This window comes from Mesoplodon densirostris, chromosome 11 (assembly GCF_025265405.1).
Source record: "Mesoplodon densirostris isolate mMesDen1 chromosome 11, mMesDen1 primary haplotype, whole genome shotgun sequence".
Classification (NCBI taxonomy): Eukaryota; Metazoa; Chordata; class Mammalia; order Artiodactyla; family Ziphiidae; genus Mesoplodon; species Mesoplodon densirostris.
In genome coordinates, this window is record NC_082671.1 from 98,268,793 (window position 1) to 98,296,191 (window position 27,399).

At 35.8% G+C, this 27,399-nt stretch overlaps 1 protein-coding gene across 3 annotated transcripts in view; it reads right to left on the reverse strand.

Moving 5' to 3' along the window:
• Positions 1-27,399, reverse strand: part of ACSS3 (acyl-CoA synthetase short chain family member 3) — a 142,083-nt gene that overhangs the window by 44,679 nt on the left and 70,005 nt on the right. For all 3 annotated transcript variants that reach the window (XM_060112955.1, XM_060112954.1, XM_060112956.1), the window contains exon 8: positions 8,354-8,505. In XM_060112955.1, coding sequence (XP_059968938.1) covers positions 8,354-8,505 — 152 coding nt within the window. The remainder of the gene's footprint in view (positions 1-8,353; positions 8,506-27,399) is intronic.

A 27,399-nucleotide genomic window follows, 5' to 3' on the forward strand; every position in this document is an offset into this window, starting at 1 on the left:
TGGCCTGCCTGTCAGAGTCTGTCATACAGAGTGAAGTCAGAAAGAGAAAAACCAATACCGTATGCTAACACATACATATGGAATCTAAAAAAAATAGGGTCTGAAGAACCTAGGGGCAGGACAGGAATAAAGACGCAGGTGTAGAGAATGGACCTGAGGACACGGGGAGGGGGAAGGGTAAACTGAGACGAAGCGAGAGAGAGGCATGGACATACATACACTACCAAATGTAGAACAGATAGCTAGTGGGAAGCAGCCGCATAGCACAGGGAGATCAGCTCGGTGGTTTGTGACCACCTAGAGGGGTGGGATAGGGAGGGTGGGAGGGAGGGAGACGCAAGAGGGAAGGGATGTGGGAACAGATGTATATGTATGACTGATTCACTTTGTTATAAAGCAGAAACTTAACACACCATTGTAAAGCAATTATACTCCAATAAAGATGTTTAAAAAAAAAAAGCTAATAAAAGATTTTAAGCAGGAGAGTGGCACAGTGAGATTTTTGCTTTAGGAAGACGCCACTGGCAGGAGTGGGGAAGACAGAAGGAAGGTCAGGACAGGAGCCCAGGGGCCCTGGCTTTGGGAGGCTGCTGCCATCCCAGAGATGGTGAGACGTGAACCCAGGCAGCCCCCGGGGACCCCCGGGGAAAAAAAGTGGAGGTGGAGACAGGGGATAATCTAGGAGGTCTGAGCAACGGGACTTATTACCACTGACAATTCCCGTTTCCTTGAAAAGCCTTTTAGGAATACGTTGTATGTCACTGGAAGAAGAAAAACCAACACATAAATAAACCAAAAACCCAAACTCTCAAATACCTGACCCTAAATAAAAGTAACATTAAAGAAAACATGATTAGGAGGAAAACACGGCTATCCATGACGAACTGTAGAAGCAAAAAAGACGGAATGAAAACGTCCACTGTTCCCTGCTTTCGTGCTGCCTCAAACCGTACTAAACAGATACCTTTAACGACTGATCACTGATACATGCGTCACACTTTATCAACAGATTAACTTTAAAATATCATATTGCTGTTGTATACTATCACGGGAAAATTGAAGAAGAGAAAGAACACACACACCTATATGTACATATTGGGATTTTTGTTGTATTTTTGCCGTTTATGACTACAAGGGGTTTCAAGCATGGCTGTCTTACGAACCAACAGAGGAGCTATTCTTTGTATTTCATTGAAGGTGTAATCATTTTCTGGAGCATATTGTACCTTTTCCACCTTCTTTCTTTGTAATAGCACATGTATAACAGAATTTATTAGTCCCCAATTTTTCTTTAAGGGCAGAAGTAAATTTCCAATAGTTTGCTGTCTGAAAAAAGAAGAATATTGTGCATTTGGATGATGTGTATTAAAATTTATAAAATGCTAGGTTTGGCTGATTCTAACAGTACAGGCAAAGAACAACCAAAAGGAAGTGTTTTATGGATATCAGAGGTCACATTTCCATCATCTGCCAAGCCACAGATTACTTCAAGGAGCTCTGGATGATCCATATAGTCATGTGATTAGTTTATATATGAAACTTAATACCTAGAATTTCAAAAATATTATTAATGAAAATGTAATGCAAAATATTGTCACTTAAAAAATTTTAGCACACAGTATAAAATAATTTTTGGCTAATCCAGGGATAATTAATACCTGATATTACCAGCATTTTTACAAGTTTTAATTAATTTTTTGGCTTTTTTTCCCTAGCCAAGTAAACTTCTATTAATTTAATTAATTGATTGTAATAATGAAAAAACATGCATAGCACTGATTCCTTATCTCATGATAAATTTCAGCATTATATATCTTTAAACGTAGTATTATTATTGTTTTGCATTACACTTCTATTGCCTTCCTTCTTATCTTTTAATTACATTAGTATCATCATGATAGCAATCTTCATAATGGCGCTAATAAGCAAAATAGAAAGGTATGATATTCAATAAAGAATAGTAAAAGTGGTGTCTGCCTTCTCTGCAAGTCAGAAAAAATCCCTCCATTTCCATTAAAATCACATTACTATTTATCAAAAGCAGAGGAAAATTCTGGGGCTCATTGGTAATTTAGAAAAACATCAAATAGTATAGATGATCCCCTTTCCCTAAATACACTAGAAACTATCACTCTACTTTTGTATTAAAGTTCCTAAAACTGCCCCAAAGTTATTATTTTTCTCAATTACAGACTTCAAGTTGTATAATATCAATAAGTATAAACACATTATAAACAAAGATAAAATTCAGGAATAAGACATGACTGACAATTTAAAATCTTCTAATAAATATTTAATCCAATATTATTTAACTCCTAATTCCTCACAATAAACAAAACCATGATATGTAATTCTATATTTTTATAACCAAATGATTACTTAAAAACTCAGTATAAATCTATAATTGAAAGATAAATTATAAGATAGTTTAAAGATAAACTCATGCCTAAGAGCAAGAGTTGTATTCTTATTTTTTAAAGAACATTTAGTCCTTTAGGCTTGCAAAAAAGGAACTGAAACATTTTTCAACAGTGAAATTTCTCATTAATGACCTTGCCATTATTTTATTAATATTACAAACAGATAAATGCCCCATATTAAAAAATTCAAAAATATATTTTTGTTTACAAATTCATTTCATAAAAGTGAATGGGGAGTTAGTGTTTAATGTGGACAGAGTTTCAGTTTAGAAGGTGAAATATTTGGGAGATGGATGATGGTGAGAGCTGCACAAAAATGTGAATGTACTTAGTGTCACTGAACTGTACAGTTAAATATGGTCTAAATAGTATGTTTTATATGATGTGACTTTTACCACAATAAAAAAAATTTTTTAAGTGAAAATTAGCCATTTTTCACAGTAATTTGGACTCTCTGGAGAGTAAATTTACCCATATTAATTATATATGTCCTGTCTCTGCACTGTACAATATGGTAGCTTCCAGCCACCTCTGGCTATTTAAAATTTAAATTAGTTAAAATTGAAAAAAATTAAAAATATCAATTTCTTCATAGTATTAACCTTTTGTCAAGAGTTCAGTAGTGACATGTGGCTGGCACCTACTATATTGTAGACATCAGTTTTATTGGATAATGCTTCCCTAGATTGTTATATACTAATTCAATATATGAGAGATGCTCTGATAATGGTAACACATGGAAAGATGAATCTACTTCCAGATGAATAATACTAAAAGGATAAACAAAATGACAATATACAATACCCAGAGTAGAAAAAAGGGGGATAGATATTAATGTGAATGAGACCTATACCTCTTTCCTCAATTCTATATAAAATTGAGTATAATTCAAGACTCAAATTAAGTTGAAAATTAAGCAAAAAGGGAAACAGAAAAATGGTAATGTTGTTAAGTTAATTTTATTCCAAAATACACAGGAAGCTGCATAGTAATGGATACAAAGCCAAAGATAGATTATGGTGAAGAATTCTGAGGTAATAAAGTAAGGGCAGGGCTTCCCTGGTGGCACAGTGGTTGAGAGTCTGCCTGCCGATGCAGGAGACATGGTTCGTGCCCCGGTCCGGGAGGATCCCACATGACGCAGAGCGGCTGGGCCTGTGAGCCATGGCCGCTGAGCCTGCGCGTCCGGAGCCTGTGCTCCGCAACGGGAGAGGCCACAGCAGTGAGAAAATAATAATAATAATAATAATAATAATAAAGTAAGGGCAGAAGAAAACTAAAATGAATATTTCTTTCAAGGTCCATAAACTACCAAATAAGAGAATATTACTCTTCACTTGTGCCAACAGAAGGTAAATAAAAAGATTATTTTAGTGATGCCTCAACTCTAGTTCACACAACAGAACATCATTATTTTTTTCCATCAATGTTCCTGTGGTTATCTCCATCCTTCCTTCATTCTGTTTTCTTCTATTACTCCCCACTAGAAAATTCAAATTACCTTTTGAAAAAACTCTCCATTTTGTTACAGTTATTTATTGCATTTATTTTGGCTTCTGTTTAAACATAATATCCAATTATAATTAGTACAGTAACAACTATATAAATTCAACAACATACTTCATCAGTTTTTGCTGCTGCTTTTTCATATCCCATACCATTCCCCTGTGTGCATTTTTCCTGTCAAGAAAGTCTCTGGGTTTTAAGTTCTCTTAGCTTTGTCCATATGCACATTTTTCTATTTTGCCCTCAGTCTTCAATAAAAATTTGTTGTTTAACACTTCTCCCTCAGAACTTTGCAGATCTTTCACTATTGTCATCTAGCATCTACTGGCATCAGTTTGGCTTTTCCTCTTTGGTGCTCTCTTGATTCCTCTGGTAGTCTTTTGGATTTTATCTATAGCCTCAGTTCATGTTTTGCAATTTTCAAATGACCTGTCCAATGAGAATTTACTTATATTTAACCTTCTTAGTACTTGGATGGCACTTTCCAACTAGGATCCACATCTTTCTTCAATTCAGTAACATATTCAATTATTGGCTCTTCAACTTTCTTTTTTTTTTTTAACAATTCTTCCATTTTCTTCTGAAATTCTTACTAGATACATTTGTAGTTTCCTATTCTTCCCTCCAAGTCTCTTTAACTGTTCTTTCAGATTTTTTACTTTGTCTCTCTGTTTTACATGTTGGGTAGTTCCCTCAATAATATCCTGTAATTTTTAACAGTCTTTCCTTGTGCCCATATATTTGTTTCATTTATTTAGTTTACACTATCCATTGTACTTTTTAATTTTTTCATACCCAAGTTTAATAATTTTACATAAGAGTTATTAGTTTATGACTCTGATTATCCTTAACATACTTATTTTCAAGTTTGATTTGGCTATATTACAAAAATAATCTCAACTGGAATGAATCCATGTTCTGTTGATTTTATTAGCATTAGAGTTCTTCATGTGTTTGGAATTTTACTTCCCACACTCTTTTCGAAATAGAAGTTCTTTGTCTTTGTTTTTTTCTCCTCTCTCTCTCCTATGCTCACCTTCTCTGTTCAATAGGTTTGTGAGTGATATAACTATCCTCTAGAGATCCAATGCCATAATGATGATTCAGAATGATTAACCCACAGTGATACTCAGGATATATCACAGATCCTATTCTAGGATGACAGATGGGCAGTTTTGCTTTGTCTCAATCAGATCCCTAGACCAAAGCTTGCTATACGTCATAGTCCCAGAAAACAAGTGAGAGTCATTATTATCAACCTCCTTTCTTGAGTGGGGAGGAACACCCCAGCCCATCCTCAATCACTGAGCAAGCTCTGACTCCATGACCTAAGCAGGGTAATACTGAGTCCCTTTACTCTGCCAATGCATGCTTGTACACCTAGCAAGCCTCTGGCATCAGCCACCCTTACCGCGTTGCAAATCTAATCTATTTCCAGCCCACAGAAAAGTTTATTTTTCAGCTCACCTCTGATGCTCTGCTTCTTGTTTTTCATATTATCTCTCATTGCTGTGTAATGGGGAAAGAAAGGCTGCATCAAAGTACAAGGTACTGTGTTATCTTGAGTGGAAATCCCAGCACAGAATTTTTTCTAACTTTACTAAAATTGAACTAGAAGATCATGGGAAAATAAATCACTATGATGTGACAAAAAAGAGCAGTGAATTAGAAAGCAGAAGATGATAATAACATTTAAGGCAGTCTATGTTATGAACAGCTCCAAGTGCTTTGCATGGATTATGTACCTTTTATTTTCATTATATTCTTGTACTATTACTGCTCTTATAGTCCACAAAAAAAAAGAAAGAACAGAGAGGCTATATAACTTTCTCAAGGTCACACAGACAGTAAATGGTAGGTTTGAACCCAGATAGTCTAACTCCAGAGTCAGAATCTAAATTACCATACCATACTGCTTAGTCCCAGCTTTGCCCCAGAATAGCTTTGTAATCCTGGGAATGTTATTTCACCTCTTTGTACCAAAGTTTTCTCTACTGTGAAATGAAATCATTACACTAGATGATTTCTCGTCTATTTTTACAAACTCTAGTTGTCTGATAAAATGAACTTACAGTTCTGGTTAGTTACCTATTTCAGAGTACCCTCTTAAATTGGGGGGAACATCTTTAAATTTATTTTAAAACAATCTTTAATGAGCTATGTAACATTTTAAAAAGAAAACTTCATCACTTAAAATGTTCTATAGGAGAGATAAGCAAACTGCAAATCAATCATGAGCCTGCAATTACAATATCAAGAGAACGTCCATTCAGTAAGTTAGTATGAAACGTCTTGAACGTAAATATAAACTTAAAAGTATAGCTGTATGAGAAGATTGGGTTCTCTAACTTGGGTTCTCTCTTGTCTCTAACCCAAACAACTTTTCTTGGACCTTGGTTGCCTAGTGAGATAGTTGGATTTTGGAGGTCCCTTCTGTTTCTAACGTTCTCTTTAGCCCACAAGTGATAATCTATCAAAGTAGATCAGTGAAGGTATTATTTGTATAGACTACAAATATATGAAAAGGAAAAGCTGCACTTATGCCATGAATGACAAGAATCCCTGGGTCAAGTTAGTTTCCTAATTTACCTTTCATAGGAAGAGTATGTCCATGGAATTTAGTTAGGAGTGTGGGCTCTAGTCAGATCACCTGAGTTAGTTTCTTTCTAAAGAGTTACTTAAACTCTCTGGTCCTAACTTCACCCATCTGTAAAATGAGAATAATCACAATTCTTACTTATTTTTATAACCAAATGAGATAACAAACTTTAACTGCTTATGCCTAGCACACAGTAGGTGATCAGCAAGTGTTTGCATTTATTAATAGTAGTTATTCGAATAATTGAGGCTGTTCATAGAGTCTGCACTCCTAAATATCTATTAAAAACATAGGTTCACATCATCATGAAAAACTTAGATGCCTAAAGACAAAGGGGCATGATTGGGGGAACTTATCGCAATTTCTCTTACCCTAAAATCTCATACTCCATGTCTATACCTATTAGTTTGAAAGAGTGATGTTTTAATAGGTATTCAAAAAAAAAAGGTATTCATTCGGTATTGTTTGACGCTTTATATTTCAGGAAAATTAGAAATGGTTCTTGCCTTTACAGTAAAGGTTATCATCTAAAACCCATGTATAAATGGGAAAAGATGATGCAGCAAACAAGACACCTTAGCTTGCTGGTCACACATCTACATGCCCTGTAATCAGAATGCATTTGTCAGAAAAGAGATACTGCAAGAACAACAGTCACTGTTTCTTCAAAACCCCTGGAATTGTCTTAAGACGTGGAGACGATACATAGGCTCAGATGTTTTTACCAAAAATCTATGTTTCTATGCTTTTGACTGAAATGGAGAAAACTAAGTTGAAATGTAGTGAAAAAAAGGAACAAAGAGAGAGTGAATAGAAATATAATAGAAGATTCATTTTATGAACACATTGTATGTTCATTTTATGAACACATTGTATGCTCATTTTATGAACATTTTATGTAAATCCAGATTCATTTTTTCATAAAAAAAAGAGGAAAAAGAAACAAATAAACAAAACCACTGACCCTGCCCAAACTGAAACCTTCTTGCTTATATCTGCAATTGCTGTATGATACCTGTTTAAACCCCTTCTTGGGCCATAGCAGCACAAAATTCATAACATCTGGCATTTAATTTAAAAAATTCAAACTGATTTAATTCAAACCCACTTTTGACTTGAAGAAACTACAAAATGCTTTTAGTTCATGACAGCAGTGACCTATTTCAAAAAGGTTCAATAAGATTCGACGTTGGAAACTGCCTTGAAGACACAAATTGCTATAATTATCTTTGAATATACATATCATTAAACTAAAATGAATGGCAATAAACCAGCACAAAAATACCTAAACTATTCAGAGCACATTATTACAAAACAATAGAAAAGTAATTTCCTTCACTTTTTCAACATAGGTAATTTGGACTATAGTTTCCATGTTTTATCTCTATAAGTGAAATCAAATAATATTTCCCTCTATTTAGACTATGAGTCTATTTTCAAAAGACAGATGTTATATATGTATGTGTGTATATATATACATACACATATATGTGTATATATATATATATATATATATATATACATACTCATTTTAAGTTACACTTAGCATTTTACTTTAAGGAAAATATATAAGCTGAGTAGTTTAAAAAAGAGAACTATTTTGATAAAATTTGAACAGAAATAAACAGGATATGGTATTAAAAAATATTCACAGTATAGTTAAATTTCCAACTATTTCAAAGATATGTTTAGAACAGTCATTCTTAACATTCAGAACCTTTGGCTCTTTCCATAGTGGTACTGCAGTGATAGAAAAAATATATAATGTTCAGTTATTCATTCTGATTGCAGTTTTTAATGTAATTTGCCCTGTGCATCCAGAGTTCACCTTGTCAGAGAGTACTGCTTCCCCAAGGCTGCCCCAGGGTCCTGTTGACGGATTGCTCTAATGGCAGTTGGCGCTGTAAACAAGGCAGCTACTCCATGCTCCGCGAGCACACGGAAATAAGCGCCAGCATCTGGTGTTCCCACAGGCTTCCCCTACAAGGAGATTCATTTAAAATGTCACTGGATAAAATGTCTCATATTTCACTGACTGTTCCATACTTACACATTTAACACAGCAATATTAACAAAATGGGGTTCTCAACATTGAAACTATTTATCTTAGTTTTAAAATATTCCCATGTTCCATCATAAATAAAACAAACCAAATGCCCAGGCATCAGAGAGCCCATTTGCTCCAATACTGCATCCTAAAAGCTTTTCAAATTGTACTTTTCCTTTCATAAGTTTTGAAAGATAAAGGACTGGAAATATATATATATATATATATATATCACATTCAAATTAATAACATAAAACAGTCTTGTATTTTCCAAGCAATTAAATACATTGTTTTGTCTGGCAGATTATATGAGAAATGTGGTTGCTATGAATTTCTAATATTAAACTTTTTTTCATGATCACTATTAAAAGTGACAATAGCAATTATCAAAATATATAAGACAGAAAAATCTGGAATCACAGTGATTTCTGAGCAATGACCTTTTCAATTAAATGAAATTTTAAAAAACTCCAAGAAAAGCAATTTCTAAGATTTTGTAAAAAAATCCAATATCTCAAAATATGTAGGTTTTCCACAGCCTCAAAATGACATTATGCATGTTCAAAGGATAATCCATTCATTAAAATTTAACAATTTTTATAGACTATACAGTTCAAAATGACACAAGGCATTTTTTAACTGATGTTCCTGCAAAGTGGAAAATAAGCATGGCATAAATAAATCAGTAATTCTGCAAAAATTCAAAGTGTCCCATAAAAATCTATGTTGGCCCAACCATATCCCCTCATTCCTCAATACATTCTCATCACTGATACTTCTTCCTTTGTTTCTAAAGTCAGGGGTCTGGAATGTTAATATATATATATATATAATATATATTTCACAGTCAAATCCTTTTGGAAGGGGTTGGGGTAAACAGGTTTCCTATTTTGGACCATTTCTTGAGATTAAAAGTGTTAAAGTACATCAGGAAATTCTAAGAGATGAGTGACTCTATGTAATATTTCCTAAACTTTGTCCACATCCCCCATCTGAGCATCCCATGGACCTTGTATTCTGGAAAACACACTTGGGAAACACTGAACTATGGTAAGAAAAGGAAAGGAGAGGGGAGGGGAGGGGAGGGGGAGGGGAGGGGAGAGGAGAGGGGAGGGGAGGGGAGGGGAGAGGGGAGGGGAGAGGGGAGGGGGGAGGGGGGGAGGGGAGGGGGAGGGGGAGGGGAGAGGGGAGGGGAGGGGGAGGGGACGGGAGGGGGGAGGACAGGAGAGGGGAGGGGAGGGGAGGGGAGGGAGGCAGGAAAGAAAAAATTTGCTAGAAGCAACTCAGAGGTCTCCCCAAATAGAGAATAATAAAGGAGTGGATGACAATATGAGGCCAACCATAGCCGTTTAATAGTTTTGATTCACTATCCACTTCTAATTGGATCTTTGCTAGAGCACTATTTAGTTTTTACATTTATTTTTTTAATAGTTACCCTTAATATTCTTTAATGTAGTTATATTTTCCTTTTTTTACTACCTCTTTGTTATATTCTGTTGCTTCTCCTCATGCTCTTTTAATACCAAAGAAGATATTTGTTGCAACTAGAAATTCATTTTTATTATCACAACTATGCCAAAACACTTGATTTCAATTTATTTCATTACTATCCCATACAGGTCAACACATTGGCATAGTATAAAAAGCTGCCAGATACAATCTGGCAACTCATGTATATAATTTAACTCACAAATTTTGAAGCCTTGAGCATATCAGCACTAACTGTATTATTTCTAACCAAGGGAGGTAAACATTTGACTTTTATTTCTTCAAATATATCTTAGGCACTGATCACCTTGTGCAGTAGATTGTGTCTTTGGAAACTTGACCTCACCCACATAAAAATGATTTGTCAACTGACCTTACGCAATTGACTTGCCCTGTCAATGCTGCCATTTTCTTGCCTGCTAAATAAGAATAAATCACTTTTCCAATATGATTCCGATAAGCTAAAAGCACTGAGATAATATTTTAAGATGGTTTGACCTCTCCTGAAGAAAGATATTTTATAGCCAATTAGAGTTGAATTCCACAGCAGTGCCAGCGTCATGGGACAATGATAATACACTCACTAAAGAATGCTATTAGTGTCATAATGAAAATGCTATACCATAATGACTACCTACATGGAGGACACAATTTGATGTATTTTATAGTGCCTTCAAATTAATTGTATCTAATGATAATGAAACAATAGTTAATTAGAAATAATAGTTAACAACTGCACTATACTTTTTATAGATAATATAAAATTGTTACTGTTGCAATTCTGACCCTGCACCAAATTTCCAGCAATATTACATTTATTGAGCATAAAAAATCAAAATAACATGTCATTACAACTAGGATACTAACGGAAGTGATGCATAAAAGCTCACAATGTTTTTTTGTAAGTCAGTTGAATTAAGAAAGGTTCGGGCCTCCCTGGTGGTGCAGTGGTTAAGAGTCCGCCTGCCGATGCAGGGGATACGGGTTCGTGCCCCGGTCTGGGAGGATCCCATATGCCGCGGAGCGGTTGGGCCCGTGAGCCATGGCCGCTGGGCCTGCGCATCCGGAGCCTGTGCTCCGCAACGGGAGAGGCCACAACAGTGAGAGGCCCGCATACCGCAAAAAGAAAAAAAAAAAAAAGAAAGGTTCAATTGTTTTGTCTTTTATTGTCCATGCCCCAGAAGATCATTTGAGGCAATGAGTGATATTTCCTTATTTTGGAATTACGTTAATATTTATATATTTTAGTTTTTATTTTCTTAAAACTTCTATTTGATCTCAAATTTTGATTAAAATATAAGTTATGATACATCAAAGAAATTATTGTTCCCCAAAACAGCCTGCTGATTAACACATACATTAGGTTCTGAATGATATAAACATCTCAGCAAATATAATACAGCACAGAATAAGATCTTTCATCAGAAATGATTGTTTGCATACAAACAATCAAAATACATTAAACAGTGCTAATATATTAATTTAATAAATACTTATTGGTCATCTACTATGGTCTAGACACTTTTCTAAATTCTGGGAATAATTATTTGAACAGGCCAGGTAAGGTCCTGCTCTAAGGGAACTTACACTCTAGTAATTGGGGGGTGGTGGTGCGTGTAGTAATATTATTAAAAATTACATAGCAGGTGCTATAAGCTATTTTGTGTCTAATAAAGGGAAAGACTACAGTGATAAACGTAGGACCCATATGTTCTCAGCATCTATCACCACTAGCAGCTTCAGAAAACTGAAGCAATGCCAGTGAGCCTCTTTCATTATGAACTCTAAATGCAGATGACTCAATGCCTTATTGATTTGATCGAACACTATTCTCTCCTGCCCTCCAGCACATCATAGGCTCATGTGCACACACAGACATGCATGCACCCATAAGCAATATGACCTCTTTATAATGCTTTTTAAAAGTAACCAGTAACATACTAAGTATGCTGAGCTGCTTGGAAAAAATGACACTGACTCCAGAACTTGCATATTCAGTGAGGGGCAATAGCTCCAAACCTATTCAATTTTAAAATAAGAAGATTCTGGGCTTCCCTGGTGGCGCAGTGGTTGAGAGTCCGCCTGCCGATTCAGGAGACACGGGTTCGTGCCCCGGTCCGGGAGGATCCCACATGCTGCGGGGCGGCTGGGCCCGTGAGCCATGGCCGCTGAGCCTGCGCGTCCGGAGCCTGTGCTCCGCAACGGGAGAGGCCACAACAGCGAGAGGCCCGCGTACCGTAAAAATAAATAAATAAATAAAAATAAAATAAGAAGATTCTAAGATTATAGGGATTTTTAACAAACAACATATACACCCAAAGCAGTAATTCGGATAACTTAAAATCTCTTTAAAACTCAATCGATGTCATTACCAGTTGCTTTGATTCCCTGCCTCTAAACTAAAGTCTACAGTGTTGATTGCTGCCCAGAAAACAAAGGCAGAAAGCAATCCCTAAATGGCAAAGCAGAGATTATGAGCTTTCAGCTGTTATAAATCATGACTTTTTAACATCAGAGATCTATAAAATATCAACTGCTTATATTTATACTGTGGTTAGCAAAGGTACAAAGCACAGAGAACATGACAGCTCTCTTCAAATACCAAATATCGTAAAATTAACCTTCACTTATAATCGTCTACCACTTACTGCTTCAATGTGTTAATGTTAATGGACCACAGATGTAAGTTCAGAGTTAGAAAACCAGGTAATGCCTAGACTTCTCACACAAGTTCCAGTGAGGTTAAGTTTTCAACACAGGAAAGTAGTGAAATACAACTTAAAACAAAGGTATACGTAAACATTAGAATTAAATTTTTGAGTAAAAAAAAATTGGCTTTATTATTAATCCTATGATTTCAGTTTATTCAAGGCTTGGGGGTCAACGGTACTTGTGATTTCTCAGACTTTGGCACAAAATTTTTGAGTCAACTACAGTTTTTGCCTCTTTTTGTGGCAGGATTTGAAATACATTTGGTCTCTTTTTGAACACTACTTCTGAGAACGTCATGGAAGGCATGCTTTTACTATAGTTCTAAGGTGAAGACAGCAAAAATCCCTTATGGACTAGTTCTGAATTTCATTTCAGCATACAGGTGCAGCAGTGTCAGTTTATTTATTTAGGAAGAGTGATGAAACTGACAATAGCATTTGTTGAGTTCCTACTACATGCCTGGTATCAAGGGATGCAAGTTTGGACATGCAACATCTAAACCTAAGACTTGTTAAAACATAAGCAATTTTCCAGGGTATATTATTTAGTGAGAAAAGCAAAATGTAGAAGAGTGTGCATACCATTTGTACAATGCTGTTGGTATACAAAAAGAAAAGACACTGCTTATACATGAATGAACTATTGTAAACAAGAGATTGATTGCTTCCAAGTGAGAGAAATTGGACAGCTGGGAACAGAGGGCAATGAGATTTGCACTCTTTACCCTTTTGTGAGTTTTGAAATATGCACCAAGTGCATGCATAACCTTTTTTAAAGATGGGCTTTTTCTTTCCTGAAGTTCCTCTCTTGATAACTCACATTATCTTGGGCCAATTTTGAAAAATTACTGCTGCTTTAAAGCCAGATGGGATAATAGCCCTATGACTTAAGACCCTCAGCCCTAAGAGTCTATGTTACTACAGCAAACTCCTTTTTGTTTGTTTGGGGGTTTTTTTTGTTGTTTTTTTGTGGGTTTTTTTTTTTTTGGTGAAAAGGAAAGTTTGCTTTATTTTGGATGCCAGCAACCACGGGGGAGGGGGAAGGGTAGACCCTATCCAAAGGCCAACTGCCCTACTGACAACCAGTGGTCAAGAGCTTTTATAAGTTTTTTTTTTTTTAAGTAGATCTTTATTGGAGTATAATTGCCTCCAATACTGTGTTAGTTTCTAGTAAAAACTTACCTTTAAATACAATTTAATAACTAAAAATTTATATCGACTCATTATTTACTAGAGATTTCCCATTATTCCATGGGCCTCACCTGTGAGAATATGCTTTTATCTTGCTTTCCTTCATCGTATCCATACCACCATCTAATTTTACTCTAAACCAGTGATTGTCAACCCTAAATGTACATTAGAAATTCTTGGAATGCTTTTAAAAGGTACCAATGCCTGGTCCCCACTCCCTGAGATTATGATCTAATCTGCCTTGAGATGGGGCTGGACAGTGTTATGTTTTATGTGTTCACAAAATAATTATAATCCACAGCCAGGATTAAGAACCAATGACTAGTCCTTAGATATTAAGCATTACCCAAGGCTAGGCTATTTTCCAATATCCACCTGCCTGGTTACCCTACTGGATGAGCCTAGAATTTAACACTAACCTTTGCTGCTTTTTTTCCATATGTTATTAATAAATGAGCCAATCAAAGTATTGGTAGAAGAATATACTGATAACTGAAATCTGATCATAGGAGGCCATCTACTGAGAAAATAATTGGAGAGAAATGCCTCATTGCTCCAAATTCTTTATGCCTTGATCTATAAACCAGACTCCAGACTGGAGATTATATATATGATTTGTAAGACTTAGCATGCTGAGTACAAATGCCTTATCTCCAAAGGTGGAATGATTAACCCCAGCCCAGCTGCTCTTTCTGTGCTTTCCAGAGACCTTTGAAAATTAAGTTTTAGTTTGGGATTTTACTTTGGTTGTATCACTGCTTGAAATCAATATATCTTTATCTTTTAAATGAAGGTTTCTGACCTGAATTTCAGGGGGTTCATAAATATTCTGATTTTTGTTTAATGTGTATATGTTCATTCTCCTAGGGAGGGAAGTCAACTGCTTTTAGCAGATTCTGAAATCCCTTTCATAACCAAAAGGTTTCTACATATATCCCTAGGTTTCTAGGCAAAATCTCTTCAAAGATTTTGTTTTGCTCTGAGAAACAGCTTGGATGAAGCGAGAGGGCAGATGTCCAGGTAGAGATCATAACATCTATTCACTTTCTTCTCCACAGGGTAAATAAGTTTCCCTAGTCCTACCCTTTCAATCCACTTTTATCAAAGGGCTACAAATAGTCTCAAAAACCAAACTTAGTCATCTACCTGAGGTCCCCAACCAACCTGTCTTCTTTTCCCTCCTATTATTTTGATTATAAGAATTTGCCATTTGTGTAAGTCAAAACCAGTCGAATATCAGCAACTTCACCTGGTTCAAATGAATGCTTTCTATAAACTTGTTATTTTGACAATCCCTCTTTACTATCTCCTATGGTAGATACCACAGGGATGCAATTCCTCAGGCTTGAGTCCTTGCCTTTCTTCAGTTAAGAAGGACATGCTCTAGCTTCCAGCCTGGAAAAGTAAGACTTCTCCATGACTATATTAAGGATATGTATGTTTATCTATAACTCCATCTAGATCTATCCCTTTTGTACAAACTTTCACCTGTAAGATGCATAAAGTCTGAGAATCTAATGTATAATATAGTAACTACAGTTGATAACACTGTATTATATAATTGAAATTTGCTGAGAGTAGAACTTAAACATTCTCAACAGCAAAAAAAAATTAATATGGGAGGTGATGGATGTTTTAATTAAGTAGATGGGAGGAATCCTTTCATAATGTGCACATATATCAAATATCCTACAATTTTACTTGTCAATTATACCTCAGTAGAGTTGAAAAAATCAAACATAGATCTATTGCTTTTGGTCTGGTTCCTCCCCTGCCTTCTCCCATCTCTAGAGTTGACCATACTGGGCCTTGTGGTGATCCAACCCCAAATGAATAAACCACTGCTTCCACCTTGGTCATAAAAATACTAAAAAGATGCTTACCGGGCCTGGTGGCGCAGTGGTTGAGAGTCCACCTGCCGATGCAGGGGATGCGGGTTCGTGCCCCGATCTGGGAGGATCCCATATGCCGCGGAGCGGCTGGGCCCGTGAGCCATGGCCGCTGGGCCTGCGCGTCCGGAGCCTGTGCTCCGCAACGGGAGAGGCCACAGCAGTGAGAGGCCCGCATACCGCAAAAAGAAAAAAAAAAAAAAAAAAAAAAAAGATGCTTACCCCCAAAAGTATTAATGGCAAGTAAATGAAGAAGAGCAATGGAATTGGTAATTCTGCAGACCCAGTGCTGAGCCAATTAGGGACTCTGACATATTTACCATTCTCAGCAGTCAGAGAGCATTTATCACTAGGATAGCTGGTAGTTCAAGGCTTCTAGCAGGACTGCTTTCACCTCTGAATTCCTCCACGCTGATGAGCAATCACTCTGCTATCCTGTACTAGAGGAACAAATTCAGGTTCTCTTTACTCGTAGTGAGTAGTGAGACTTTGCTGTAAGCAGAGAAATTAGATGGCTTCTTGCATTATTACCCTAACAGATTTCTGCCCAGAAAGTAAAGTGTGGCTATTCCGTATGTATACTGCTATTCAACCTGAGGCTGTACAATTCCTCCGTACATCCAATAATTTACCAGTACAACCTTCAGCATGCTCCTATTTCCCCACGTTAAAAAAAAAATGAACACACAAATTTTCTCACGAAACTGCTCTGATCAGGGTGACTAACCATACCCAAATTGCCAAAGCTCTCTTCAATTTTTGTCCTACCAGACCTCTCTCTGTAGCACTTGGCACTGCTGATCCCCCATCTTCTGGAAAACCTCCCCTCCACTGGTCTTCAAGACACTTTTCTGATTCTTCCATCGCCTCTCCAATTTCTCACTCTCAATTTATATTGCTTTCTTTTCTCAGTCTTCACCTCTCTGCATATCTTGATCACCTTAGGGACTTAAATTATTAACTCTTCTACATCTCTAATTCTGAAAGTTCTTCGGAGTTTCAAACCTGACTTCCCAATATCATACAAATGTCTGCACAGCCCCTTTAAACTCTACATGACCAAAACTCCTCCACAAGAGCTGTTGCTCCCACACTATCGTACTTCAGTTGGTAACTGCCCTTAATCAGTTGTCCTAGCTGAAGACATCAAAACTATTTTCAACTTCCTTTTTTACCTCTTACAATATCCACTTGACACTCTAACATCCTGCCTTTGCCTTAGTGTTCAGATCACTGACACCCTGGTTCTGGCCATCTAGTTTGCAGTACTCAAGTTTTCCAATAGTTCATCTTAAGATTATGACTAGAGAACACTGCCTTTGGAGCCAGAAAACCTTGTTTCAAATCCCAGCTCCATCACTCTTGTGCCACTGGTAAAGTTATTCAATGTCTCTGATACTCAGTTTCTACAGCTGTACATCGGGATGCAAAAAATTGACCCCATGGGTTTGGAGACAGAATTAATGAAAACCATATAAACTTCTCAGAGGAGTTCCTATCAGCCGACACTCAATCATCGCAGCTATTATTATTACTTGTACTGTCTCATCCACAAAGCTTTTCCCGTCTACCCTAGTCCTAAACTTCTCTTAAGGGACTACAGACAGATGGTTGAGCCAAGGTGGAATCCAAACACTGTCATTTACAAGCTATGTGACCTAAGGCAACTTATTTAATTTGTTTGAGCCTTAGTTCCACCATCAGAAAATTGTATCAAAACAGGTTCAAGAATTTATTGTAGAGTATTAATGGTTCAATGTAATAGTTTCTGGAAATTTTTTCACATCTTCTATACACTGTAAGAAATTTCTTAGGTAGTGTCTCTTCAATTGGTTTGCTTTCTGTCCTTTATATTAATCTTAATTATTTGACTATATTGTCAGTGCTTTCCGTGCAAGGAGTGTATATGATACACTCTGCTTCCCTATCAATCCTAGCAAAATGTAGAGCTCACAATAGGCACCAATAAATATTGTTGATGGAGCTATGACAATAGCTGCACTTGCTTGTTCTAACGTAAAACACAGGCACACAGAGAAAAATACACTCAAAAATAAAAGTCTTTGAACAACTAGTCATGTGAGAAACCTAAAAGATGCTGGCATCAGCTTTACAATCTTTTCCAATTGAGATGATGAAATTATATAGCTGGGATCAAAGTAATAACTGAGTCATCATTTTTCTCATTCTGTACATACATAAAAGCTCATTGCCATTATATTAGATTTAAAAGAAAGAAATAATTTTCTATTATATGAGGAATAAGGGAAAAGTCTCTGATGTGTGCCTATTGAGTGTATTAGTTAGCAACAATTGGGGCTACTAGTATTAAAGAAGTAACATACTCTATGCTGGAAAGAAGCAAATCTCTGTCCTTGAAAAGGGGATAATCAATAAAGAAAACAGGTTAATATAGGTGGAAGTGCAAATTTCTTGAAAAGAGAAGATAACTCTATATATGCAAGTGACAGTTACATTGTTGAAAAGAAGCCTGGGAGGGGCTAAGAATTCAGAACATCCATGTGTGGAAAAATACATCATAGGATGTCTTCATGGAGGTTACAGATCCAGTGCAGCACAGAGCAGACAAGATAACATTGAAGAAACACTGGGGATGATTTAACAAGAGTGTTCAACACAAAAATAATTTGAAAGTAGTTCAAAGAATTATCCTCAATATTCTCAAACATGAGACTTTCATACTGGAAAATGGCTTAACATTTTGATCCAAGTATATACAGTGATAATAATGTCTCATATTTTACACAAATTTATATTGTACATACTGTCATATTTTGTATGTATTTTATACATACAAATACATATAATAATATTTCTTTGAAGCTTTCAAACTAATTTCACATACATTGTCTTATTTGATTTTTATACAAATAAAGGAAAGTATAGAGCTCATTTCTACACTAATCATTCTATAAAGAAAGAAAAAAATAGGGGTATCTAAACTCTTCCATCCTCCTATGAATTCAGGAAAAGAACATTCAGTAAGAGATTATCAAGCTGAATACTCTGAAGTTTTCAAAGACATATAGGCAGTTTAAAAGCTAGTAATGATAAAGCCCATCAAAAATAGAAGTGAAGGGTTATAAATGTTCAGATAATAATGAACCATGAAATGTGTTATATTATTTGCAGATTAAAGACTTCCAGGCCACTCTCATTTCATTCATAAGTTCTACTCTGAAAGGACAGATCCTTGAGGGGAGAGACCACTGGGTTATTTTCCACAACTGCTGCTCATTCTTCAAAGTTGGTAGGACCAGGATCAACACATCTCTGTGTGCTGATTCCTTTGCCTGGTGCTTAGAAGGGAACTAATGGGCTCCAAAGGGAGTAGCCTCTAGTGTTCTGATGGCCGCTTCACAGTTGTGAGAACAAACACACTTTGAAAGAAGAAATATGAGTACCTGAAAATTCAAGCATTACAATGGCCGGATTGCCAATGGGAATGAATGGTTAGTGTTTATATTATAGAATTTTATTCTGGGAAAGAAAAAATTCATAGTTTTGAATAATAATAGTAGTTTATAATATCTAATATTTATTGTACAATTATATCCTGGCAACTCTCCTAAGGGATTTCAATGGATTAATCAATTTAATGCCATGTAATTTCTTTTACTATTAATAGTGATATTTATTTATTATTATTATTTATTTTTTTTTTTTGCGGTATGCGGGCCTCTCACTGTTGTGGCCTCTCCCGTTGCGGAGCACAGGCTCCGGACACGCAGGCTCAGCGGCCATGGCTCACGGGACCAGCCGCTCCACGGCATGTGGGATCTTCCCAGACCGGGTCACGAACCCGTGTCCCCTGCATTGGCAGGCGGGCTCTCAACCACTGCGTCACCAGGGAAGCCCAATAGTGATATTTATAGATGAGAAAACTGAGGCTAGGAACAGTTAAGTAACTTGTCTGAGGCCAAATAATTAATATGTTGAAGTTTCAGGAATCATGCTATGGAAGTCTGAACTTCCATGCTTCCTCTCGAACGTTACAAATTTTCATTATTTTAGAATGAAACCTTTCTTCAGTAAATGCATGTGGAAGGTGAGCATCACTCACTATGAAAAGAAATTGGAGTTAATTCCAGAGTTAAAAAATTAAAATATGTTATCAAATAATATATTTATTCTAGAAAAAAAAAACAACAACTGACTTGAAGAAGATTCACAGAAGTGCAAAGCTGGGAGAATACGTGCCAGTCCTCTAGCTTTAATGATGAAGAATTCCCAAAGAGGGTGAATTCATTTGTCCAGGGTCATATAGGTAGATGAAGGCAGAGCAAGATAAATAACATGAATATTCATATTTCCAATCCAGTGACCATGCTACTACAACACAACTCAGAATCTTAAATCCTCTACTTCTTCTAACTAATGTATTGCCTGAGAAGGCAGAATGTAGTACATATCTTCAAAGATAATTGTTGAATTATTAACAGACAACCATCTGCCCTGGTTAATCTAGTGAGGATACCAAAGAGTTTATTGAAATGGCTTGCCGCTATGAAATATACAATCTGTGAAATGCAAACAAATATAAAATGAAAGCAAGCTTTCATTCCTTGATTTCAAAGAGACTGTTATTACATAAAAATGATGATTGCCAGTTGGTCAATTATACCAACTGGTTTATAATTTAATGCCAAAATAGATTTATGGTGACTAATAACTAATAATCCACTCTAGGTAATAACTTATCCAAGTTGATTTCTTTTTCTTTTTTATTTAAAGTACAGTCTATTTTATTTTGTGTTATTTTTATATACAAGTAGTTTACTATCATTTTTCTCCATTTACACCTTTGTTGAGGTGTAATTTTAAAAAATTATATGTATTTAAGGTGTATAACTTGATATTTTGATACATGTATACATCAACAAATAATCACCACAAACTAATTAATATATTCATCACCTCACAGTTACCATTTTCTTTTTTCTTTCTTTTCTTTGTGTGTGTAGTAAGAACACTTATGATCTACCCTCTCAGCAAATTTCAAGTATGCAAAACAGTGTTGTTAACTATAGTCACATTGCTGTACATTAGATCTCCAGAAATTAATCATCATGAATAACTAAAACTTTGTATCCCTTGGCCAACATCTTTCTACCCAACAGCAGAAAAATATACATTCTTCCCAAGTGCATACAAAACATTCTCTAGGATAGATCATATGTTAGGTCACAAAACAGTCTTTACAAATTTAAGAAAACAGAAATAATTCCAAGTATCTTTTCTGACCACAATGGAATGAAACTAGAAATCAAAAACAGTAAGAAAGTAGGAAAATTCACAAATACATGGAAAATAAACAACACACTCTTGAACTACCACTGGGTCAATAAAGAAGTCAAAAGAGAATTTTAAAAGTATCTTGAGACACAAAGAAATGAGAACACAACATACCAAACTTGTGGGATGCAACAAAAGCAATACTAAGAGGTAAATTTATAGTGATAAACGCTGTCAATAAAAAAAAGAAAGGTTTCAGATAAAATAACTTTTTATACCTCAAGGAACTAGAAAAAGAATAATTAAGCCTAAAGTTAGCAGAAGGAAGGAAATAGTAAAGACTAGAGTAGAAATAAATCAGAGAATGGAAAAACAATAGAAAAAATTAAAATTACAACTTGATCTTTTTTAGAAGAAAAAATCGAAAAACCCTTAGCTAGACTAACTAGGAAAAAAAGAGAAAAGACTCAAATAAATAAAATCAGAAATAAAAGAGGAGACAATATAATGGATGCCTCAGATATTAAAAGAATCGTAAGGGACTACTATGAGATGTTTGTCATCTAAGCTGGTTTCTTGTTCAGCCACCACTACCATTGTGGAAGCCTGAGTTCCATGGTACTAGGCAACTGAAATGTGTACAAGATACATATTTGTCCATTAGCACCCAAGCAAAGATAAGGAGAAAGACAGGACCAAGGAGGATATGCTTGCCCTTGAGAAGAAGGGTTGGGTTTTGATTTAGCAGATGCCAGGCCTTTTGAAAAAGGGTGCAAATAGGAAATAGAAGAGAGAGGCCAGAAAACATATGAGTATAACCACCATTTACAAACACACACACACATGCCCGCATACACACAGCAGGTTGCTAAATTTGTTTATACATGAAAGTTCCTATATTAGAGTACTGTTTGTTACATTCTTCCTCTTTGACAAAACCTCTATACCAAGTATATCCTTGTCCATATGTTGCTGGGGATAGGTCTGTTTCAATCAGCATGCATTAATAAAGTAAATTTATAGAAAAGTACTGTTTGTTTTCTTCCTCTCAAAAATAAGGACTGAATTATTCAGAATTGGTTTACATATTTTAATTGGTCAGTCCAATATGGCTTCCAGAATTGCATATTAAATATGTCCAGGTCAATGAACAAAATTAAATCTTTGCTTATTAAAACATATAACGGATTACTTAAGTTTCTCATGAAGTTCTCTAGTAAAGAGAATATTAGAATTACTTTTTCCTCTCTCAGGGAAAAAAGTCCTTACTTACAAATGAAGTTTTTGCGTTTTTTTTTTTTTTTCTGATGTATTCATTCAGGCATTTATTTAACAAATATTTATTGAGAACTCAGAATGTGTCAAAAACAAGGCTAAAAGTTGAGACTTGACGGTGAGCAAACACTAACATGATACCTTCCCTCTCAGAGTTCAGAACAGAGAGGGGCAAATAAATCAAAGGAGCCTATAAACTAATGTGAAATGGCACCTGTAACACAAGTCAGGAAGGAAAAACCCAAGGTGCTTAAGAGAGACTACAAAGATTTGACCTAGTCAGAGAGGTCAAGGGGGGCTTCCCTCAGGAAGTGACACTTGGTTGTGCTCTAAAGTATAAGAGGAATATATTTCAGGCAACAAGTAGGAAAAGTACTGTAGCAGAAATGAGCATAAGAATAACTTCAGAAAAATAGGAGCATGTTGTGCCTTAGAAGGGAAGAAAGTGACTAAGATAGAGTGAAAGTCAACCCTTTCAAATGTTGAAAAGTCAAGTATGAAGAGGACTGAAAATGTCCATTGGCATCTGAAAAAATAGAGATCACTAGGGAAATTATCAAAAAGCTGTTATTATGAAATGATGATGACAGAGGCCAACTGGAGAGGATTGCAGAGTTAAGTTCTAGGTTAGAAAATGAAGCTATTGGATGTAGGCAAGCCTTTGAAGATGAAGAGAGAGTATTGTAACTGCAAGGGGATAGAGAATCAAGGATTTTTGGGGGGTTTTTTGGTTGTTGTTTGTTTTAATGAGAGAAACAGGGATGTGTTGAAAAGTTGGTAGTTACCAGGAAGCTAAAACCAAAGCAGACAACCAGGATTTCCAACATGTTTTTACCCTGCAGATGTTGGGCTATGTGTCCTCTATGGCAAAAAAGAAAATCTTATTTAAATATCCAGTGTAAGCTTTTATGGTGAAACACAGATTGTTTCAAGTGGGTAACTCTTATGGACTTAGAAGTTAAACTGAATATCCAACTTAGTTATAACCATTTTCAATTTTTTTTCAGCCATTGTAATTATAGATTTGTATTAAGTTCCAGAATATAACTTTTTTTAACTTTGCTGAGAAAAAAAAGATTCATTCATCATTTATTTATAAGGTATCATGAACCATTTGCATTTAATAAAAAGAGAAATGTTTTATGAACTGGTTGCTGTACTCTAGATGATTTGGGCACATAACGAACTGCGAATCTCTTAATACTTCAGAATATCAATTTTTGTTAAATTAAAATATATCATTAAGGAAAAATATTATCACAGATACCAATTCACTGTCTACCTCATTTATAGCTTTGAAACACTATAATTCATTAAGAATGAAAATAAAATTGTGATCAACTGTATGCTTTTATTTCTCTTTAGAAAAGGTAATCCTATGAAGATATGAATGATCTACTAAACTATTCTGTTCACTATGTAAAGAATGTATTTTTATTATTTAATGGGAGATTTTAGTTTCCTAAATAAAAAATACTAATAATACTAAAATAAAATAATACTAATATTAATTTGGTAATCCAACTAAAATTGGGACACATGTGGGACGATTATTTGGTGGAGGTTAATAAAGATTTTTTTCACTTGCTGGCCTAGTGACAAGTCAGGACTCTCCTATACCTTTGTTTTGTGCTAATTAATCAAGCAAGCAAGTTTTTCCCCAGCATTTTGCATGTTCAAGTTGTCAATTAATCTGCTTAGAAATGGTTCATTCACACAACGAATTTTACCTACCTCCTGAAAGGCACTATGTTGGACCCTGGGGGTACATAAATGACAAACATTCCCTGCCCTCAAAGAGTTTACAGTATCACAGAACTGTATTTACAAGATCAAAGGAATCTAGATGGTATACCAGAAGTATAAAGAACTTCAATCAGCCTGAGGAAGGCAAAGAAAATATCAGAGAGAAGATGTAATTTAAGTTGTTCCCTTAAGAAAAAGAACCACTCGGCTACGTGATCCGAACAAAAGTGGAATTTTAGTAGAAGAAACAACTTAATCACTGGCAGTTCTGTTCATGTAAGTGCCAGTAGGACTGGATTGTTGGGTGGGAAGCTGAATTAGAGGCCAGGAACAAGAGACAGACTTTAGAGGTAGGCAAAGGTTAGATTACTATGGATCATTTGTATCATGCAAAAGAGTTTGAATTACATTCTTTGACAGGAGTTCCCTGAAGCCTTTTTTGTACTTTTTAGTTACATTTTTTATATGAGATAATTGTAGATTCACATGGAATTGTAAGAAATAATACAGAGATATGTCATGCACCCTTAATACAATTTTCCCTCTCAGTAACATCTTGCAAAACTATAGTTTAATATCACAATCAGAATATTGATATAATCAAGATAAAGGACAGTTCCATCTCTACAAGGACTCCTCATGGTGCTCTTTTGTAGCCAAAGGTGTTTATTATGCAGAAAAACAATTGATGTTTGTATGCTTACCTTGTCTCCTGAGACCTGGTTGAACTCACTTATTAATTTCGGGTTTTAAAATAAGTTTTATAATTTCCTACATAGACAATCATGCCATCTGCAAATAAAGACAATTTTATTTCTTCCTTTCTGATATGTTTCTCTTTTTGTTTCCATATATTGTCTTATCAAATTGGCTAGAACCTCCAGGAGTATATTGAATAGAGTGGTAAGAGTGGACATCCTTGCTTTGTTCTCAGACATCAGGGGAAGTACTTAGTCTTTTATCATTAAGTACTGGCCACTGGCTGTCCCTTTTGGGGAGGCCTAGTGGTGACAAATTCTCTAAATTTTTCTTCACCTTGAGAATGTCTTTATTTCTTCTTTATTCTCAAAGTATATTTTGGATGAATATAGAATTCTGGGTTGACAGTTCTTTTCTTTCCACACTTGAAAAACATTGTCACTTCCCTCTGGCTTCCCTAGTATTTGAAAAAATCCTGTCATTCAAACGGTTTTACCCCTACAGATAAGGTATCCTTTCTCTTTCACTACTTTCAGGATTATTTCATTTGCCTTCAATTTTCAGAAAGTTAAGGTTTTTTTGTGTGAATGTGGATTTCTTTAGAGTAATCTTGTTTGGGAGTTTGCTCAGTTTCTTAAATCTATAGATGTATATCTTTGGCCAAATTTGAGAAGTTGAGAAGTTTTCAGAAGTTTTCCATTATTTTTTTGAGTACTTTTTTCAGGCCCACTCTCTTTCTCCTCTCCTTCCATGACTGAAGTCACAAATGCTAGATCTTTTGTCATCATTCCACATATCCCTGAGGCTCTGTTAGTTTTTTCTTTTCAGTCTATTTTCTTTCTGTTGTTTAGATTGGGTAATTTCTATTGTTCCTTCTTCCAGTTCATTAACTGTTTCCTCTGACCCCTCCATGCTGGTATTGAGCCTATCTACTGAGTTTTTATCTTGGTTACTGTATTTTTCAGTTCTAAAATTTTCATATGGTTGTTTGTTATAGCATCCATATCTTTGCTGGAACTTTTATTTCTTTACTGTGACTGTCTATTTTTTCAATTGTTTCAAGAATGTCCATCATCAATTGTTGAAGCATTTTTACCACAGTTGCTTTAAAATCTTTGTCAGATAATTCTAACATCTCTGTCATCTCAGTATTGGTATCTATCAACTGTCTTTTCATATTCAGCTTGAGATCGTTTTAGTTCTTGGTATGAGGAATGATCTTTTCATCAAATCCTGGACATTTTTTTGTATTATATTATGAGACTGACTCATATTTAAATCTTGTTTAAAGTGGCTTACTTAGATTTCACTCCAGCAAAGAAGGAAGAGGTAAGGGTAGAAATCCAGGTTCCTCATTTGGCCTCCATTGATACCCAATTGAGAAGATGCACTTCATTACTACTGGGTTGCTTCTAGTTCTAACGGTAGGCTTCCAATGGCACGTCCCTGGCTGGACAAGGTGAGAGTTCCCTGTTACTGCTCCCAACATGGTGTCCACTGACACCACAGGGAAGAGACAAGTGGTGTTGTTATTGATGGTGAAAGTCCTGACTTTCTACTAGGCCTCCACTGACCCCATCCATCCCAATGGAGAATGGAAGGGGTACCTCATTACTGATAGGTGAGGGGGATAAGTCCAGCCTCCTTATTTGGTCTCTACTGTCATTGCAAGTTCAAGGGGTCCTCATTACAACCTAACAGGGATGAAAATCTTGGCTCCCTAGTCAAACTCCTTTGACACCACCCTGTGGGAAGAGGGAGGGTTATGGCTCCTCCTTAAAGCCTGACAATTTTGGAAGTCTAAGCTTCCCACTTAGCCTTTGCTGTTTGGTGGTGGGGGTGGGATTATGGATTTTCCTGTGGCGTTTATCTGGAGTAGAGCCATCTAAAAGTTTTATGTCTTGCTTAGGCTGCTCCTTCCTAATTCTTTGGCTTGAGAGATCAGGCTTTATTTTTTTTCTTTTTGGAGGGTTTTTTTGTTTTGTTTTTTGGTCTGCAGTTGTTGGCATTTCTGGATTGCCAGCTTCTTCAGACACAAATCTAAGACATATGAAGGAAAAGTAAAACCCAAGTTCTCATCATTATGTTGTTTCTTGAGTCCCAAGGTCCCTAAAGACAGTTTTCCTTCTTCTCGCCAGCTTTCAGTCTTATGTTTGTTTTAGACATAACACCTAAAATGTTTAGTTCTACTTAGTGGGAGGAATAGAGAAAAATATATCGTCTCTATCTTCCTGGAGGCAGAACTCAACCCTTTGAAAAATTTTAAGCAATGAAGTTCTATCTTGGCCTTTGCATTTTAGATAGATAATTGTAAGTGAGGAGAGCTCAGAAATTGAAGTTTGGGTAGAGATGGCCTGGAAGGACGTCTGAAGGCAGGAGTATTTGTTAGAACATTCTCTAGACTGGCTATCTGAAATATACAACTGGAAAGGATAGGGACCACACAAGTGAGATCAGAAGCCAACCATAGAATACACACCAGTCAACAACATACTAGCTAAACTATCAGCCTTGAACATATGGCAGGAGACATGGAAACAAGAGGACACTTTTGATAGGTACTAAAATGTAA